The following is an 18928-nucleotide window of genomic DNA, read 5'->3' as shown; positions in this document are numbered from 1 at the left end:
TAACCGTAACCGTAATTAATTTAACTTTGAATCTAACTAAGCCTTATAAATTTGAATTCAAAACTGAGGTATCTAAAGGTACACAGATTTTCAGAGATTTAAGTTTTTTTTTTGTGGAATAAGTGTTTGTTTGGAAGAAAAGAGGAGAATAGGTTTTAGAGGAAATCCTTGTTCTTTTGTCTAAACAGGTGACGATGTATTCACAAAGTCTTTGAATGAAACGGTTCCTCCGCAGTCTCTTCAAAGTCACTACTGAAAACTCTTTAAAAATAAGGGTGTAAGGATTAAATTCGGCGTAGGTGAAAAAAGAAAAAACACTTATTCCCTAATAATTTTTTTTTCGATTAGGACCTTCGGAACATTTTTTTTTTATGAAGTAATTATATTGACCAGATATTTATCGGATTAGAATTTGCTACCATTTTTGTAAATGATTTTTAGCAATTACCTGACGATATTATCTAACAAAAAAACACCCTTTAGCCCAAAAACAAAAATGTCGATTTGTTTGAATCGTGGTTGCCGTGGTTAACATTTTAAATAAAGTAAATATGCGTAACATCATTGCGTTACATTATTGATTTTGTGGTTCTAACAATTATATTTTATTGTTACGGGTGCGACACTTTTACTCAAAATTTCAATTTTAATAGAATTTTATTTGGACGACCCAAAATTATTTTAAAACTTTTTTCATTTTGTAGTTGTGTTACTGGTGTGACAACGCCTTATTTGCAAAGTAAAAACGAATTCGTTATTTACTTTGATTTTGTGGGTCTTAGCTATCACCATTTTCAAAACTAAGACTAGTATATTTTATTGTTACGGGTGTGACACGTGTACTCAAAATTTTGCACACCATAGAAATAGATACTTCTCAATTTTAATAGAATTTCACTTGGACGACCCGAAATTACTGAAAAACGTTCATCATTTTGTAGTTTTGTTACGGGTGTGACAACGCTTTATTTTTAAAGAATAAACGAATTCGTTATTTCTTTTCATAAGAAGAAGCAAAACTCGTAATAATTTAAAAACCCATTTGTTCTAAAAAAGAAATTTTATGGGTGTGACAAGCAAGTAATCATTGTACTTTGTACTCTTTATAATTTTAAAATACATTCGTTTAAAAGTGTTAAGTTGTTAAAAGTCAATAATTGTAAAGGGCGTGACACGTATTTTTGGATTTTTGTTTGAATGAAGCGAACAACATGTATTAATTAAATAGATAATAATATTTTTTTTTTATATAAACACACCTTTTATTATAATATATTCTTAAAAAAGTTATCATTTTATCTGGTTTTGAGGAAATACTCAGAACACTTTCGGAGTAAAGTTATGATATGTTTTCTTTGCCCTTTAAACTTTTCCATAATTAATTATTTATATTTCAAATATTTTATTGTTTTAAATTCTTTTTTAAGTGTTATAAAAAATTGCAAAGAATTTGGACCTTGGTTATAATTACAACGCAATTGAATTTATTTTAATTATTCATCGTTGTTCATAAAACAGTCAAGTTTACCTACTTCAACCCTTTTGTTTTTTTTTTTTATTTAAAAAAAAAGTGAGTTATAATTGCCATTAAACCAACTACAACCACTCAATAACTCGATTCACTGCCAGAAAAAAAGAGTAAATCCTATTAAATTTCCACCTTTATCCATCAATGATTTTTATTAAACAACACTATCTACGTACACTCGCACAACTCACAAGTACCTACTCCGTACATATCCTTTATATGTACACAACACATTCAAACAGAACCACGAACTTAAAAAAGAAACACCGTGCTTGTATTATCGTCGTTTATCCAACATTTAATAGAGTTAACCGACCGTCAAAATAAATACAGTTTTTTAAAATCACCTTTAACCTCCTTTCTTATATCGCCTATCTCTCCCGCCTGTAATATCCCAAACCAAAAAAAAACCCAGTACAAGGACCAAAAAAAAATACATTTATATACTCTCGTACTGTACTCATACTCTGGATGGAATAAAATTAAACCACAGTTTTACACCGTAAAAAATAATGTGATCGCATTACACGTTCGCATGCACCAGTGAATTTGGTGTCGTGTCCTGGTCCTCTTCGTGCCTTCGTGTCCGCCCATATACTCGTAATTGTACAAGGATACACACTCCTTGTAGCTGCCTTTAAATATCCCCACCATCCCACCCGTTATCACTCCAGCCAGCTCCAGCCAGCTCCAGCATAATAATGAGTGAATGAGTAAGTTTCAATGTGCGTCCTCTCTTATACAAGCAATACACAAGGTATCAAATTAGCATATCTCTCTACGCGATACCTATAAAAGTTGTGTACACACACGTTAACGAAAGGAAAACTTTTTTTTTCTTTCTTTTTTTGTACTTTTTTTTTTTTGTTCGTCATGTTTTTGGATTCTAATAAAGCGTCAAACGTGTGTTTGTGGTTTCCGTTTTTTGTTTCGTTGGCGTTCGTCGTGTACTAGCATGAGCATCCGTGATTTTTTTTTTTCTTCCTTTCTTTCGTAACCTAGCACCAGTTTTTTTACAGCCAACATAGGCTCTGGTTCTCTATGATGACGAAGAAAAGGTCCTTATTGCTTTCTGCAATGGAGGAGGTAAGAAGGACTGCGTACATTTTATGGTAGTGTTGTTTTATGTTTATACAACCAACAAAGAGTGGGAAAGAAATAGTTTCAAATTGGCTTCAAAGTGCCTTGAGTGATGAATAACGCTTCAAAATCCTGTCAAATTGAGGTCCTACAAAGTTTTAACCTCATTTTGACTATAAAGTACACAGTTTTTAACACAAATAGTCGTTTTTCAATATCAATACCTTATTTTTCTCTCTGCCGATTGACCTAAAAGCGATAGGATGAAATGTTTGGTTCTGATGGTTTTCAAACAAACAAATCCATCGAAGTAATGTTCAACACTCGCCTTTAATACTACCTAAACAATTCTTCAATCTATAGAAAAAAATACGCTTTGTTGCAGTGAAAATAAATACCAGAAAAGAGGATAAATCACATAAGAATGATTATTACAAAATTGGACGAAAACTTAACGAAAATAGTTCATACAGCAAAATGATGAAAAAAGTAATTTTTACAAACTTGTCACTGAAAAATTTTAAACTGGATTTTTAAGGAGAGCTTAAATCATAAAAAAAACTTAACGAAAGGCAAAAAAAAGGTTTAATTTGATTAAGTTGTTACTTATTATTTTTATTCAAAGCCGTACACAATTTTTATTTGTACGAGGAAAAAATACCCTTCGTTAAGTTTTTTTATAATTTAAGTTTCCTTCTTAAAGAGCCAATTTTATCGATGAGAAGTTCTGTAAAAATTACTTTTCTCATCATTTTACTATGCTTACTATTTTTGTTAAGATTTCGTTCCCAAGAAAATATATCTTTCGTTCTTACAAAAAAAAGGAAAGTCTTGTTTTTTTTTTTTATAAATAAGAATATTTGTTCTTTAATGCTCCTAAAACCTTTTATTACAATGTTGAAGTCGCCATACTCCAGAGCTTGTTCGTTAAATTCTCTAGAATTTTCTTAGAACAGCATAAGTGATGTTAAATCATAAAATTTTAGTGCTATTTATAAATAAGTAAATAAAGACTAAGTTGTTTCTTTTTATTATAACCCTTGTATTGTGAAAAAATCAGGGAAATCAATCTTTTTCATCGTGCATGTATAGTATAAGCTTAGATAAATTTAATGTTTTTGTCATTTGCTTTCCTTAAATTTTTCATAAAAAATTTAATTTTAAGTACTCAAAGAGTGGTTAAAATGAAGGTGCTTTAAAAAATGAAAAAATGGATGCTTTGAAATATATTCTCCATCGTCACGGATACATGCACATCACTGAATTAATTGTTTCCCTTTCAAATTTTACTCAAAGTATTGTACAAAATTTACAAAGACTTTGATAATTCCAACTAAAAAAAGAATTAAAATGCCAACTTGATTGATTGTTTTTGTATTGTCACGGGTGGGACAAAAATTAGAAGTGAATTTGAGGTAGGGTATAGATTCTCTGTTTTTTTTTTTAGATCTTTATTTATATCCTTTGGTTTCTTAAAAAACACTAGTAAAAATGATTGCTTTTACATATAAAACACGCGTGCCCATTCTTGAATGGGCAATCCATTTGGTTTTCATTTGCCACTAATTGACGTTTAGTATCTACCAATTTTGACCATCGCGGTTCTTCACTAATCCTCAATTGGAACAGTTAAATCTCATCCAAATTTTGGTCAAAAATTGAAAGTGGCAAATATTAGCTGAATTTCAGTCAAAAATGATAAATATTAGCTTAATGGCAATTCCATTACCGCGGGTGCAACACCTTTTTTAATCTAAGTACAAAAACATAAAAGACTGTTTATTTTCAAACACTTTTAATTTATTACTTACATCGAATGGTATTAAATCAATAGAATCTTAAAACATAAAAAATAAATAAGAAAAAAAAAATACAATGACAAAAATACAAAGAGGAATTTAAATTCGAAGCTATCGCGGGTGCAACACGTTTACAAGATAACCGAAAATAAGTAACGGTAAAGAATGCACCAACAAAATATTATTTTCTTGTATACAAATAAACACCTTACATGTGTCACCAGATGTCTAACAAGTAAGTTTAACCTCAAGCTGTCGGTAACGGAAATTTTGAGCCTGTATTACCAGCCATGAAAATAGCAGCTAGCGCTAGGCCTCATTTTTCTTTGTTTTTATAAAATACAGTTATTTTACTTGTTTATTACAAAAAAATAACAAATATTGAAATTTAGAAATTATGCGGCTTAGGCCATATATCCATATATATACCAAATATCTTTTAAAATCTAATCTAATTTTAATTCCAATTAAGTGCCCCATGGCCTAAAGCGAGTTTATTCACCACAAAGCCCGATGTGCAAGTCCCTAAATTAATCGCGTTATCGCGGATGTCATCGCTTTTGAACTTTTTGCCTCGACTTAAACTAACTAAGTTTATATTGAAATTATTTCAGACTAAAAAAAGTAGTTTCCCCGCAACTTTATTGCTCCATTTGAAATGTCAAAGTTCAAATGATACCGATTTTTGTATTTTTTGGGAGAACGTCCATGCTTCTCTTCAAACAGAGTGTGAACTATAAGTTTAAACTACATTGTTCTGTGTAATATTGAACATTATTTGTGTTTTTTCTGTGTTAAGTAGCGAGTAAAAAAAGGTACAATTATTTTCTTTTCTTCAAACGTTGAAACTTTAAGTAGAAGTAGAGTTACTTAGCAAATATATATTGTATAAATAAAGGTTTCAGTTAATAGGTTTTTTTTTTAGTTCTCGAATTCCATCAACTACAAAGACTACTATATTTTCTATTTGTAAATAACAAAACAAATGTTTTTTGGTTTTTGGTCAACTTCTTTGAAAATCAGTCCCAGTGTTTTCGCAATACCTACTGAAAAACCTCCAGTAAAATATTTATTTCCGAGTTTAATATTCTTCCAACGCGTCTGTTTACCCTTACCAAAAGTGGCGTAAATCCTTTCATAGAACAATTTTTATATTTAAATTTTTTTTGTAATAATAAAAAAAAAAATGGAACAACATACACATAACAAGAATAAATTATTAATATTTCTTCACCATATTCACCTCTGTTGCACATCCATTGTTGGCTGAATGTGTACACGGACTGCTGCCTCCACCACAGTTGGTGCATGCAACTATTTCATTTGGACCACCAGTTTCGCGTTTTTTCTCACCCTGTGAATATAATCAAATTAAATATTTAATAAAAATTAAAAAAAAATTTGTAAAAGTTTATAAAAAAAACCCCAAAGTTTGACATTAAAATAAAACATCGAAAAAAAAAAAAAAAACAAAAGCATAAAACCAAAACCCTACTCACCGGCTAAAAGTCCCAACAGCAGCACACGAAAGGGGGGCAAATAAGAAATTAAATAACGGAAAAATAGTAGAACCGATAGTTTCATCAAATAAAATTTTGTTCGATTGCAATAAAAGTTTTTTTTTTATTTTTTTTTTTTTTTTGGTTTCAATTATTTATTTATTTGTGTGATGGATATGCAATGAAAAATGGTAAATAAATGAAAACTGAAATGAAACGAACAGAAAACAAAAAATAAAAAGTTGAAAACTATAAGAAAATAATAAAAATAAAATATTTTTATTTACAAAATTTAAGAGTGTACGTTTAACTTTTTTAATTTTATCACATAAACAATGAATAGAATCTCATAAATACTATATATTTATCGATTTAAAATTTCTTAGAAAATAGATATAAACGCACTCTCCATCTTTTTGTCTTTTTTGAGGTTAGGCCATGTGTGAAAATGGATTTTAATTAATAATAATTTCCAAATGCATTGAAGTATGAAAATATTATATATAAATAATGTATCTAAGGTATAAATACGAAGTAAAATATAAATTCGAATTTTGTCACAATTTCAAAAATAATAGATTATACATGATTTGAAGCATTCACTTTATTTTTGGGGGCATATAAAATTTTAATCAATATCAATAATAATAGGTTTATTTAAATAATATTTATATGCAACTTGGAACTTAAAATTTGTGAGAATATATAAAACATAATAAAGCTTTCTAAATAACTGGGCTTAATAAATATTTATGTTTTTTGAGGCTTTTGGTTATCCAAGTTTTTTTTTTTTGTTTTTTCAAATGGCAGAAGCTATTTATACCTAAAAGTTTAGTTTGAATATAAACTTTGCAATTTTTAACTAAATTTAACTACATTTATTGTAATAGTGTAACTAAGATAGCTTGACAACTATTCAACTTGTTTAACTCAACTTGTTTATAATATATTATGGTTAATTTTTTTTTGCTAATGAAATGAAACGAAAATTTTAATCAATTTTGAATCAAATTGAATTTTTTAAAAATCAACACCAAAACAAACTCTAAAATAAAAATAATAGAAGCGGTCATTCAAATTATAATTTAATTTGTTCTCGTTTCTAACTTATTTGCTAAGTGTATTTTGCATCTTAATTATTTTGTGCGTATAAAATAATTGGGCATTGTTTTAAGTCACGGGTTAGGTATCTATTTTTTAAATTTAAACACCTACATTGTTGACTGCGTAAGATAATGTTCGATTCAGAAATGTATTTAAATGAAGCACGTAAATATAAAAAAGTTTTTCGACCGATAACAAAAATTTGAGCACACAGTTTTAATAGTAAATAGTCCTGATTTCTGTCTTCAGATATTTTTTAAGACTTAAATATTAAAGATATAAGCCCTTTGGGTTTTTTTTTAGTTTACTTGGATTACCAAGTAAAAAATTTCAAAAATTCAATAAAAAAAATCTCAAAGAAATTACAAATTTCTTCTTAATTAAAAAAAAAAATATTAGATCATCGGTCCATGTAATTATAGTGTTTTAAGGTGAATCTATTCTTCGTACACAGAGAAAACATAACGCCAGGGATAACTTTACTTCTAGTATATTTAATCAGAACAAGTTAAATACACCAGAAGTATAGCTAGTTATCCCTTGCTTTATTATTTCTGCGTTCATACATAGGTATACATAATATGGAAAAAATATTGATTTTTTAATCCCCGAAATCCATGTATAAAATAAAACTTTTCACATATTTGAATTTGATAAGAATTTGTTAAGATATGCTACAATATTCCTTTAAGAAAGAAGAAAATTATGCTATACATTATTGACAAAAACCTACCTATCCATTTTTATTTCTTTTATTGAATGATCATGGCATAGGGAAATAGGGATATTACATTAAAATGTTATTTTTGGAATTTATGTCCCGTGTGAGACATAAGACCAAAATCGAAAATTGATCTACATATTTCGCTTAATGAATCAAAAAACGCGTTTATAGGTACGTTTTTAAAATCCAAAAAATCGATATTTTTGTTTTATTTTATCAAACTCTCTTAAACCAGAATTTGAAAAGTGTCTGTTTTCAAATTCACAAAAACTAAAGTTGCATGAGAAGAAACTCATCTAAGTTAGTGATGGAATTTGGAACTGATGTTCCTTAGCTAATTTGGGTCTAATATCTCTTTCAAATAAAAAAAAAAATAATGTTATTTCCCTGGCCGTAATGTCCCTGTGTCTTTTTATTTTAACTTTTCTGAAATTTGGCCTTATTTCTGAATTAGGATCCGGTGTTATTTCACTTTCACAAAGTGCAGCAAGACCGAATGTGACTACCAAAAAATACTGATCAACAAATACATTCAAAATTGTAAAAACGGATTTCTGACAATTTTTATTGCGCTTTATATGTTTTGGTAGTCAAGAAATATATTATATACGGGAAAAGTGAAATACAAGTTTTTGGTTGAATTCGATTGTTCCCATAAAACGCACTCACAAAATATATGAAAACAAAATTGAAATCTGTTTTACACTAAATACAAAAACTGAACACGGCATAAAACTTCTTTCTCAGTCTTCGTTGGTTAAGAAGACTCCTTTTTGAATATGCAGAAGAGTTCATGAAATTGAATTGTAATGTTGAAATTGCGATTCAAAAACCTTCTTCATAAAAATATAAAGAGCACCTTTATCAGCTTATAACGATTTTTTTATTTACTTAAATGTTGGTAATTCTTGACTTTCTTTGGATGTCATTTCCTTTTGAACTATTAGTATTAAAGAGGCAAATCATTTTAAGTACCTACCTATTACTTATCGATTTTAAATTTACTTAAAATTAAAGGAAAGTTTTTTTTCGATATTTCTCAAAGAGTTGTTTTTAAGTTCAAAAGTATCAAAAAACGTCCTTAATAGTCTTTTAAAACTCCACCAAACAATTCTTCAGAACTTTGGATCAATGTTTTACAAAAGATTAACAGCAAAAATAAAAAAAAATATTATAAGAGGTTCTATATGCAAGTCAATTTCAAATAACTCCCAATTAAATAACAGTTCTCGAAAACTCAAATTCTTGAGTGTCATTTGTCTACGAATTGATTAGAGTTCTACAAAAACCAAAATAGTACCTGATTCCTTAGAAGCCATTGTTTCGCATTATTAACATCATTACCAAAACTAAGCTTTAATAATGGTTATTTTGTAAAAGATCATCAAACAGGTTAAAAGTAATTGAAAAGTAAAATCCAATGGGTCAACTTGCAACAAATTCAGAAGTGGATCTGGGTATATCTAATTCCATGTGTCCATTATAAAGTAGGTTTCTTTTTTATAGCTTTAGAACAATTGCTGACCAAACCCCTAATACCTACCAAAAAAATTTAACTTCATATGCAAGTTTGAGTTTTAAAGTGCTGATAACATACAAAAGTATACAAAGCTATATGTTGCACTCATGGAAGTCAATTTCACTCACCAAAAATTCTCATTATCTTTCCTTTCTGCATCGTGGTTTGCAAAAAAAAAAAAACCGATACCAATGCAAAAAAAATACTTTGTCATGACTTTGGGGATTTTCCTATGATATCTCAATTCTCTCTTGAGATAACCACATTTCTTTGGTTCTTTATCCTTTAGATGCGATAAACGTCATTCAAGGATTTCGTTCGTTCCGCAATCGAAAATTTCAACAATGTTTTAAAGTCTCTCCTCTTCTCTATTCTATACTATATACCAATATGAAGAGGTACATCTCTGGTTTAAAGGAATAAACGTGATCTGGGAATTTTCCTTTTTACAATCTTCCATGTGGGAATGTAGCAAGCATATCGAATGTAATTTTCTATTTTCACAAAGAAAATAAAAAAAAAATAAAAATCCAAAAAAACTTTATTGCGTCAGTCTTCGGTCGTCGTCGTCTCTTCAAAAATCTCGCACTCTGTTGGAAAATTCACTTGTCCCACATTTTGTAGAGAAATTCTATTTCAAACTTTGACTTCATTTTTCGTTAAAAACGTCTATATACAGTAGATAGTTATTTATATGTTAACTCCTCAAAAAAGAGAGATATACGCATATCCTGTTTGTTCTATTATTACGCAAGTTTGTCCTACTTTTTGTTTTATAAGTTTTTGCGTTTGCTTATTTTTTTTTTAGCTTCCACTTTTGAATAATAGTCATACCTACTCGTCAAGTGCGTGTACATGTCATATTAGTCAACATCATTATAACTTTTTCTTAATGTTTCTCTACTCGCAGAAATGTATGAAATTTTATATATATTTTCCGCCCTTAAAATGAGGGATGGACTGACTTGATGAGGACTAAAAACAAAAAAAAACTTATAATAGCTTAGCAACTATTATGTACACAAAGTTTGTATCTTAAAGAATCTTATGGTTTTATTACAAGACCTACTCTTGGCGTTTTTTTTTTTTTCATTTTTTGTCTTTATGTTGAGAAATTCAATAAAAATGATTCAATTTAGTCTAACTGCTGTTGGCTTTGCCAGCAAGAAAAAAATTTTATAATAAACAAAAAAATCAACAACATCACACAGAAATATTCACACACACTAAACAAAAAAATTGAAAAAAAAAAAAAACCAACAGAAATTGGATCACTTAAGTTAGTAAAGGATAAAAGCCATGTCAGAAGAAGAACACAAAAATCCATCCATTATTAGTTCAAGATACTCTGTATAGTCTTTATAATGCTTTTGGCAAAGCGAGAATGATTTACAGGGTGACCCAGAAACGGAAGATTGCTTTTTTTTTTGGCAACTCTATTAGACTTTATATAAACCTCCATGCAAGAGGCAAGTTCCACGATTTTTCAATTAAATGAAAAACTGTGAACTTTTAAAGTTTTAAATAGAAAATAGAAAAAAAATAACATTGTTAAACATTGCTTATAAATTTTTCTAACTTAAAAACATATTCTGAAAGTAAAGAAATTCTAAACTTATTATTTCGTGAAATTGCAGATTTTACTTGTCATTTTGTTTCATAGCATAAGGCTTCAAATCTTGGGTGGAACAAAAAAAACAGTAAAATTGAGTTTGAGTTAAGTGGTTGTGGAACACGTGAGAATGTTTGTGGAACGTAATCATGTTTCCTTCACTGTTAGTGAAATGAAAATTTGAGTATTTTTTTCAATTAATATATGAATAAGTGATGTAGAAGAAGTCAATTGTTCTATTAAGGATCATGAAAGTTAGCAAAAAAAAAACTTTGACTAAGAATAAATTTTGTGGAATGTAATGAATAAATTTTTCCAAAAACTATTTTGTATGAATATTTCATTTTCACTTCAATTTGAAGAAATTGTAGTTTTACAATTTTAAAAATTTAAAAATTGGGTAGTATGAAAAAGGTAAATCGGTGTGAAAATTCTCGGAAAAGTTAAAGTTTTGAAAAAAAAAAACTAGTTTTCAAAAAATTTCAATGAGCTGCAGCAAGAGAAACAATGCGTACCGAATTTTTGTTTTTTAACAGTGAAATTTTGTAGTCAAATTTTGTAGGACGCATTTTTTTCTCACAAGGACCAAAACATTATATACTGCTTGGCGAAAATTTCGTTTCACTTAACATCGAAATTGAAAATGAAATTTATAAATGCATTTTGTTAAAATTGTGTCAGTTTTATTTTTATGTGCTTTGAAGATTTAAGTGCATTCAAACCTTGTGGTTTTTCGTCATTAAAATGACAACATGTCGTGAAAAATTACGTAGTCATTTTTGAATAGATACATAAAAGTGTAAGTACCTACGTATACTCATGATATAAAACTTTTTGTTTCGAAATACATACAAATTGTTCTTCTTTTTTGATGAAATGTTCACATTATTTTACTGGAGCCTGTGAAGTGGTAAAAATAATTTTTTTTCTCAAGTTGTAATATAAGTGTTACACAGATTGTGGAACGTATTGCGTTTTGACTTTGTTCCACGTAAGTTGAAGTTTATGCCTAAGAAAATAAAATAAAAATGTTTGGCCTATTTTTCCTTTTTTAGGAGCTTTTAAATTGACGAATTTGGATTCAATGGTATTTAATTTCTATGACAGAAGCTAATAAGTAGTAGTTCTTAAAGCGTTCCGCATTGCTAAGGAAAGATATAATGTAAAATTGGTTGTGGAACGTATTTATATTTTGTACCACGTTGGTATTTCATTTGATCGGGTGATAAAACTTTCAAATTTCCGAAATAAAGGGCAAATTAAATTCAAGCCTTATGAAAAACTATGTTTCCTTCTCTTAATCATTTTAGAAAGTTGTGTAAGATTTATTTGTTGGTTTTGATTTTCTGGTTTAACTTTTCTTCGCCAAGATTAAGATGATGTGCCTTTCATTTTTTTTTAATTCTCGTGAAATCAGATTTAAATGCGATCCACAACACCTAACTGTCTGTAAATCCAATTTTTATGATGTAATTTTTTGTTAAAAGAGTATTAAATGGAAATAAAAAAGAGGAAGCTAGAGGCATAGCAGAAAACAGAAGCTAATGTGCCTATAATTTTGAACATTGTTGACTTTTAATGCGCATAAGGGCTCAAAAATTTCTCGATAAATAAAAAAAAAGTATTCAAAAGATTTAAACTTTTGCCAAATTGGTTTTCAATGTTTCAGAAAATAATATCGATAAATAAGGGATAAGACTGTAAAAGTTGATAAAAAAATTGAAAAACAAAAAATCCCAAATGCCAAGCACAAAAAGGAATGCACGAAAAATTGTGTTTTTTTTTTATGCAAATAAATATCGGTCAATTTCGTTGTATTAATTTTTTACTGGCTAAACATTGTTTTAAAAAAATTTAACATTTTTTTTTTCATGCACTCCTTATAGTACTGAAGATATTTGAAAATTTTGAAAATAATTTTCTATAAACTTTTAGGTTTTACCAAATTTTTAAGTAAAACCTTCAATTTATCGATATTTTTGAATGGAAACATTGAAAATAAAGTTGGAGCGGGTAAATTTAGTGATAAAGACTGTAAGCTTTGGGAGTATTTCTTTTGTAGGTAGGTATGTATTGAGAAACTTTTGTTACTTTGTATGCACATTAAACGTCAATAACACTGGTCAACAAGGTTTTTGTTACAGACACCAAGATATACTTTTCTATAGGTTTTTTGGGTGCTGAGCTCGAATCCGAAGTCAGAACAATTCTACCACATCACGTTTTTGAGATAATCCCGTTAGAAAAGCGACAATGCCGCTTTTTTACCAGTTTTCGAGATTATTTCTTAGCTTTTGGTTATTTGTTTTAAATAAATTTGTAACGGTTTCTAATAGAACTAAATCTTGTCTTTCTAAATCCGTTTAAATCTTTTAAAAATCTCTTATCTTCTTTGAGAAATCTGAAATTGAAATCAACGTGTTCGGTATATCTCATATTTTTTTGCTTTTAATATTAAATCTCGAAATGTTCTTTGCCAATCGCTTTCAAATTTTGACACAACGTTTCATTTACATTCCAGTAAGTTCTTATCTTGTTTTTAACAAGAAAAAAAATTATATTTTTCTCACTAGTAATTATTTAGAATAACTATCTGACACGGTCACGCTTTGATGTATCTCACTGCGATTCACCACCTTCGCAAATATAAAAACTTGCAAGATTCTAAATGGAACGTTGTGTCAAAATTTGAAAGCGATTGGCAAAGAACTTTTCGAGATTCGCTATTAAAAGTAAATAAACATGAGATATACCAAACACGTTGATTTATTTCTCAAAGAAGATAAGAGATTTTTAAAAGATTTAAACGGATTTAGAAAGACAAGATTTAGTTCTATTAGAAACCGTTACAAATTTATTTAAAACAAATAACCAAAAGCTAAGAAATAATCTCGAAAACTGGTAAAAAGCGGCATTTTCGATTTTTTTAACGGGATTATCTCAAAAACGTGATGTGATAGAATTTTTTTGACTTCGGATTTGAGCTCAGCACACCAAAATCCTATAGAAAAGTATACCTTGGTTTCTGTAACAAAAAAAAAGTTTAATTTTGTTGACCAGTGTAATATTCAAAATAAGGGATGCCCTAATAGACGCCATACCAAAATCTTATTTCATTAGTTCAGGTCTTATTTCAAAATCTACCTTTCACTCCAAAGTTCATCCTCTTCTGGGACACCCTGCTTCAAAAATAAACCTTAAAGACTCTTCAAGAGTACTTTTGAACAACAGCATAAGAAAAAATATATACACACACTCTGCACACACATGATTTTAAAGAGGGAAGCAAAATTTAGGTTAAATTGTTCCCGGAGGTGATGGAGATAGAGATACCTACCAACTTCCATTCCATTCCAACAACGACGAACATCACTTTCTATATCTTGCTAAAAATTCTTCGTTATAGAACAAAGAGAACTTGAGAATGTTACCACTTACCCCATCTAAAAAACCCTTGACACATACATTCCTCCTCTTTCACGTATAACACCACTTACATCCCCATAACTTATCCCCTTTAACAATCTGCTGTTGGACAGTTTCGGATTAAGGCAAAGAAAATTAAAAAACAAGATGAGAGACGAAAAAAAAAAAACACAATTTAACTGCAAGTACTATCTTCACAAACATTGTACTCTTAATTCACCCTCAAGCTCCCCCAGGACACACACAGCAGCACACACACAAAAAACAAACATATATAAAGACACTTGAAAAAGGGGTTTTTGATAGCATTCCAAGTAATATCTTTATTGCAAGTTGCAGGTTGCATCAGCAGCATCAGCATAATAACTAGCGACCTCTGTTACGAGCCAGAGAAGTGTGCAAAAGAGGCAGAGCAGAGCAGTGCAAAGCCAAAACCATACAACACCACACCGCATCACTTACAAGATTCGTTGTCATTTTAATCTGACCAGCTGTAGCTTCCACATCGTGGATGCCCGATGGTGTTGTTGAACGACTTGATTTGCGCCTCGGAGGTTTAACAGGCAATTGACTTTCTGTCGCTTCAACGTCCAGGACCTTGTCATTTATGTTGGTTGTAGTGGGAGACACCCGCTGACCCCCAATCAAAAGGGCTGGGGTATTGGTGGCCATTGAACGTGATTGCCGCATATACGGGCCGGAACTCTCCTCGGACTGTGATGCATCGTTTGTGTACACTTCAACAGTCTCCACATAGACTGGCTCTCCAGTGACAGTGCCAGTGCCAGTGCCAAGTGTATCAACTACAACTGTCGAGGCTCGTCGAACAGTGCCAACGACACTAGCGCCACCACCACCACCTCCAACACTTATGGCAGTTAATTGTTGATGTTGTGCGTGACTCAAGCCAGTTGTTGTTGGAAAATGCATTGCAGCTGAAACTGGAACTGCTCCTGCTGCCGTAGTGATTGATGCATGCGGTTCGGCTGCTGCTGCGGCTGCCTTTTCGGATGACAAAGCAGCATGAAATTCTCGTTCGATTATTTCCTAATTTGTTACAATTTATTGAAAGCTGGACTTTTTTTTTTTTAGGCTTTTTGCTTTTTTTTTTGAAATATTTTTTTTTGTTGTGTAAAATACAAGAGAGGGGGAGGTACATGAGGATATGTTTTAAATTTTTTGAAAAAAACATAAATAACGTAGATTTATGATGTTAGTTTTTGGAGAAAAATTCTGGTTGATGTTTGTTAGTTCATTCGTTGTAAAAAGCCGTTTTATGTTAGAAGTTAAATGAGTTGTTAGATGGAGTGATTTAGTTGCGTTGTTAAGTTTTTCAAGACCGTTGTTATAAGTGTCAATCAATCAACACAATTCATGTTCGCAAACCTTAAAATTTAGTTTTTTATTGTTCTTATAGTCAAAAACAATAGATATATACTTCGAAAACTCTAATGTTAAATACTAGACATGGATTTTTAGGGTTTAAAAATGTTTTGAAGTTAAAGGTAATTCCCTGTCATAAGTTGAGGTATTTAAGCAAATATTGTCTTCACATTATAATTGAGGCAGTGCGTAACTAACTAAAAACAATTGTAAGTCCTTGAAATTATACAGATCCGAGAGACTTTTACTTAAGTTTAATAATGACTAATTAAGTTAGAACCTAACATCGAACAAAACGTTGAAAAACAGTGTAAAAAAAATTACTAAATGTTGACAAAGACCAAAAACTATGCGGCATTAGTTCGGCAATTGAAATGGATTTCAGAAAATTCATATACATATTATGCCGATATCTGCAAACATAAGTTATTCGTGGTAAAATGTTGAAAATATCTATCGGTTTCTCGTTAACAACATCTTAGGGATGGAAGCTATCACAAAAAAGTTCTTGATGTAGAGTTTAAAGAATATAACATTTTCTTTCCAACGAACAACCAAACAGAGCATATTTTTACTTAAAAAAACGTAAAAATGTCAAAAATTACATTTCTTCACATATTACTCGTAAAATTTTTTGAGGTTTTTCAAGTGACTGTATTTGCCTTAAAAATGGTCGTGTTGAAATTAAGAAAAAAAAGGATTTAAAGCTAAAACTTTCTTGTTGACTATGAAAACATAATTTCAAGCAACGTGCTCAATCCTATTGAAGCTCAGTCATTTTGAATACTGAAACAATTTTTTTTTTTCGAAAATTTTCCCTGCTTTTCTTTGGTCCTCTATCGGATAACTTGTTTATTCAGCTTAAAATTTCTTTTTTTTTTTTTCAATGTTTGATATGAAAATTTCAACGTCGAATTTTGGACGGAAAAGTATCTTTTTGTCTTTAACCATCAATATCTCAGCAACCGCTGATTGCACAGGAAAATTAAAGAGTGTTCTGAAATCTGGAATATATTTCACATAAAAACCATATATGGCTTTTTGAAAAAAAAATATTTTTTTTATTTTTGCATGAATTGGAAAATTTTAGGATACCGAGAAATGTGAGGAATTATCGAGAAACCCAGTAATTTTAATATGCCCACAAGAACTTTTCAAGTTTTCTATTCATTCCAAGGAGCCGTTTTTTTTTTGTTTTATTCGATCGAATTTTTGCAAAAAAATTAAAGGATCATGATTTTTACTTTAAATGATAATAACCTTTAACAAAAAAAAGCGTTTTTTTACTTCTTACTTTTTTATGTGTTTCTATTGATAAAAATGTATTGTAAAAAGTTTTTTTTGGGTATAAAAAACTAATGTTTTCTCCTTTTTTGGCGCCTATTTATTGATTTCACTACAGTTATACACAAGAAAATTTTATTGAAAACAAAAACATTGTTATTGTCGACTAGTAAAGAACACAAATTTCGAGCCCTTCCAGCAATATGCCATTATGCTTTAAAGAAGAGGGCAATAAGAAAAAAAAAAATATAAATTGTATCCGATACCGTGTAACAGCATTTTATTTTCATCTCAGTTTCCTCTATATTTTAATTTGTAACTTTAAAACATGTTAAATTCGAAGCTGAAGTAGGAGCTATATTTTTAGACTCTTACAATTTCTCCATCGTTTCTTACAAGACCAAACTATACCAAGTATAAACATAATTTCGTAACGTCTTTAATCGTAAGAGAAAAATTTTAAAACACTTTTTTGAAGAAATCACCTTTGAATCATTTACTTGAATTGAATAATTCGATCGTATCGAGTATTTCTCTGATGACGAAATTCTGAAAATTCATAATTTTCATATTTCTTAATTCCTAAACTGTTAACTCATAATTTGCTTTGTTGAATGCTATGTTTAAATATAACTTTTTGAAGCCCCAATTTTAATTTTTAAAACTCAGCACAAATGTTCATAATCTTTAAACATTTGAACGTGAATTTCGATATACACAAAATATGATCACAAACCATATAAAGACCATTTTTCTCACAAAATAAATTGGAAAAACATTTAAATTTTTTTGCAAAATTACTTTTTCATAATATAAATTCAAATATTTTTGCAAAAAATCCTTTCTCGTTGTCAAAATAAATGTTTCAATTGTTTTTACACTTAATTGTTAGTAAATTAACAAATCTACTTCAACTGTGTTTTTCTAAATAAAAAAATATCAAATCAAAATGACCAAAATAAAATATTAAATACAAACGAAAAATAAAACTCAGTAATAAAAAATTTTCAATTTTAAAATTTTGTAACTCTGAATTTCAAAACTCAAACTGTAAATTAAGGCAATCTCAATATATGTTAATTAACATTAATAATAAATAATTTGTTTGTACAGAAAGCGCAATTAGCCTAATTTTAAACTAAAATTTGTAGCTTTTTAATTAATTAATTAATACTCTTGTAACTGTTTTCAATTAAATAATGCATATTTCTAAAAATAATTAATCTTTCATTTACATTTATAGTTAAACGTTATTAATAATAATTTTTTTTTTTGGTAATCTCAACAAAAGCTTAAGCAAAGTAAAATCTACTCAAATTATTGCAGTTGGCCTTAGATTGTTCTATTTGACTTTTTTGTTGTTGTTCATTTAAACTTTTTTTTATTATTCACTATCTAATACGTATTTAATATTTTAGATAGTGTTGTTGCATAGATTTTATTTTTTAAATTACGTTTCTCACACAATATAATTGATTGTGTGTTTTCGAAACATTTTTCCCAATTATTTGTGACCTTAAAGTGTGTTTTCAGTGATAAGAAAAAAAAGAAGAAAGAAATTACATTTAGAAAGAGTTTTTTTTATTGTAAACACAAGCAGCAAGAACATTGTTTGGTTTTAAATCAAATTTGTATTACAATTGTTTTTATTAATTAATTAATAAACAACGAATTGAATTTTAATTTTTTTCTGAAATGAAGAAAGCGTGCATGTTTAAGAGCGATATAAACTTTTTTTTTGTTAGCAAAACAGACAAAAATGCAACATGCCATTTTAAGCAATACAATTTTTAACAGTTTAAAATTATATTTAACAAAACAAAATTTGAAAAAAAAAAATACAATTTTTCTCATAACAAAGAAGCATAAGCAGGTGATAATGAATGTTTTACTTAAAAAACAAAATTTAATTTTTCTTTTTTTTTTTTGGTTAGTTTTTTTTTTAATTTTTAATTTTAATTTTAAGGATT

The 18928-nt window shown here is 29.0% G+C and overlaps 1 protein-coding gene across 14 annotated transcripts in view; it reads right to left on the bottom strand.

Moving 5' to 3' along the window:
• The window catches only part of LOC129917763 (uncharacterized), a 116931-nt gene that overhangs the window by 2527 nt on the left and 95476 nt on the right, over nucleotides 1-18928 (bottom strand). For 8 of the 14 annotated variants that reach the window (XM_055997860.1, XM_055997854.1, XM_055997861.1 and 5 more), the window contains 2 exons: nucleotides 14754-15338; nucleotides 5642-5761 (listed from right to left, as the gene is read on the bottom strand). In XM_055997860.1, the coding sequence (XP_055853835.1) occupies nucleotides 5642-5761; nucleotides 14754-15338 (705 nt within the window). The remainder of the gene's footprint in view (nucleotides 1-5641; nucleotides 5762-14753; nucleotides 15339-18928) is intronic. The other 6 variants (XM_055997856.1, XM_055997866.1, XM_055997865.1 and 3 more) reach the window with 2 other exon arrangements.

Source organism: Episyrphus balteatus, chromosome 4 (assembly GCF_945859705.1).
Source record: "Episyrphus balteatus chromosome 4, idEpiBalt1.1, whole genome shotgun sequence".
Classification (NCBI taxonomy): Eukaryota; Metazoa; Arthropoda; class Insecta; order Diptera; family Syrphidae; genus Episyrphus; species Episyrphus balteatus.
Note: the sequence above shows the minus strand (reverse complement) of the source record. Positions and strands in the feature narration are given on the sequence as shown.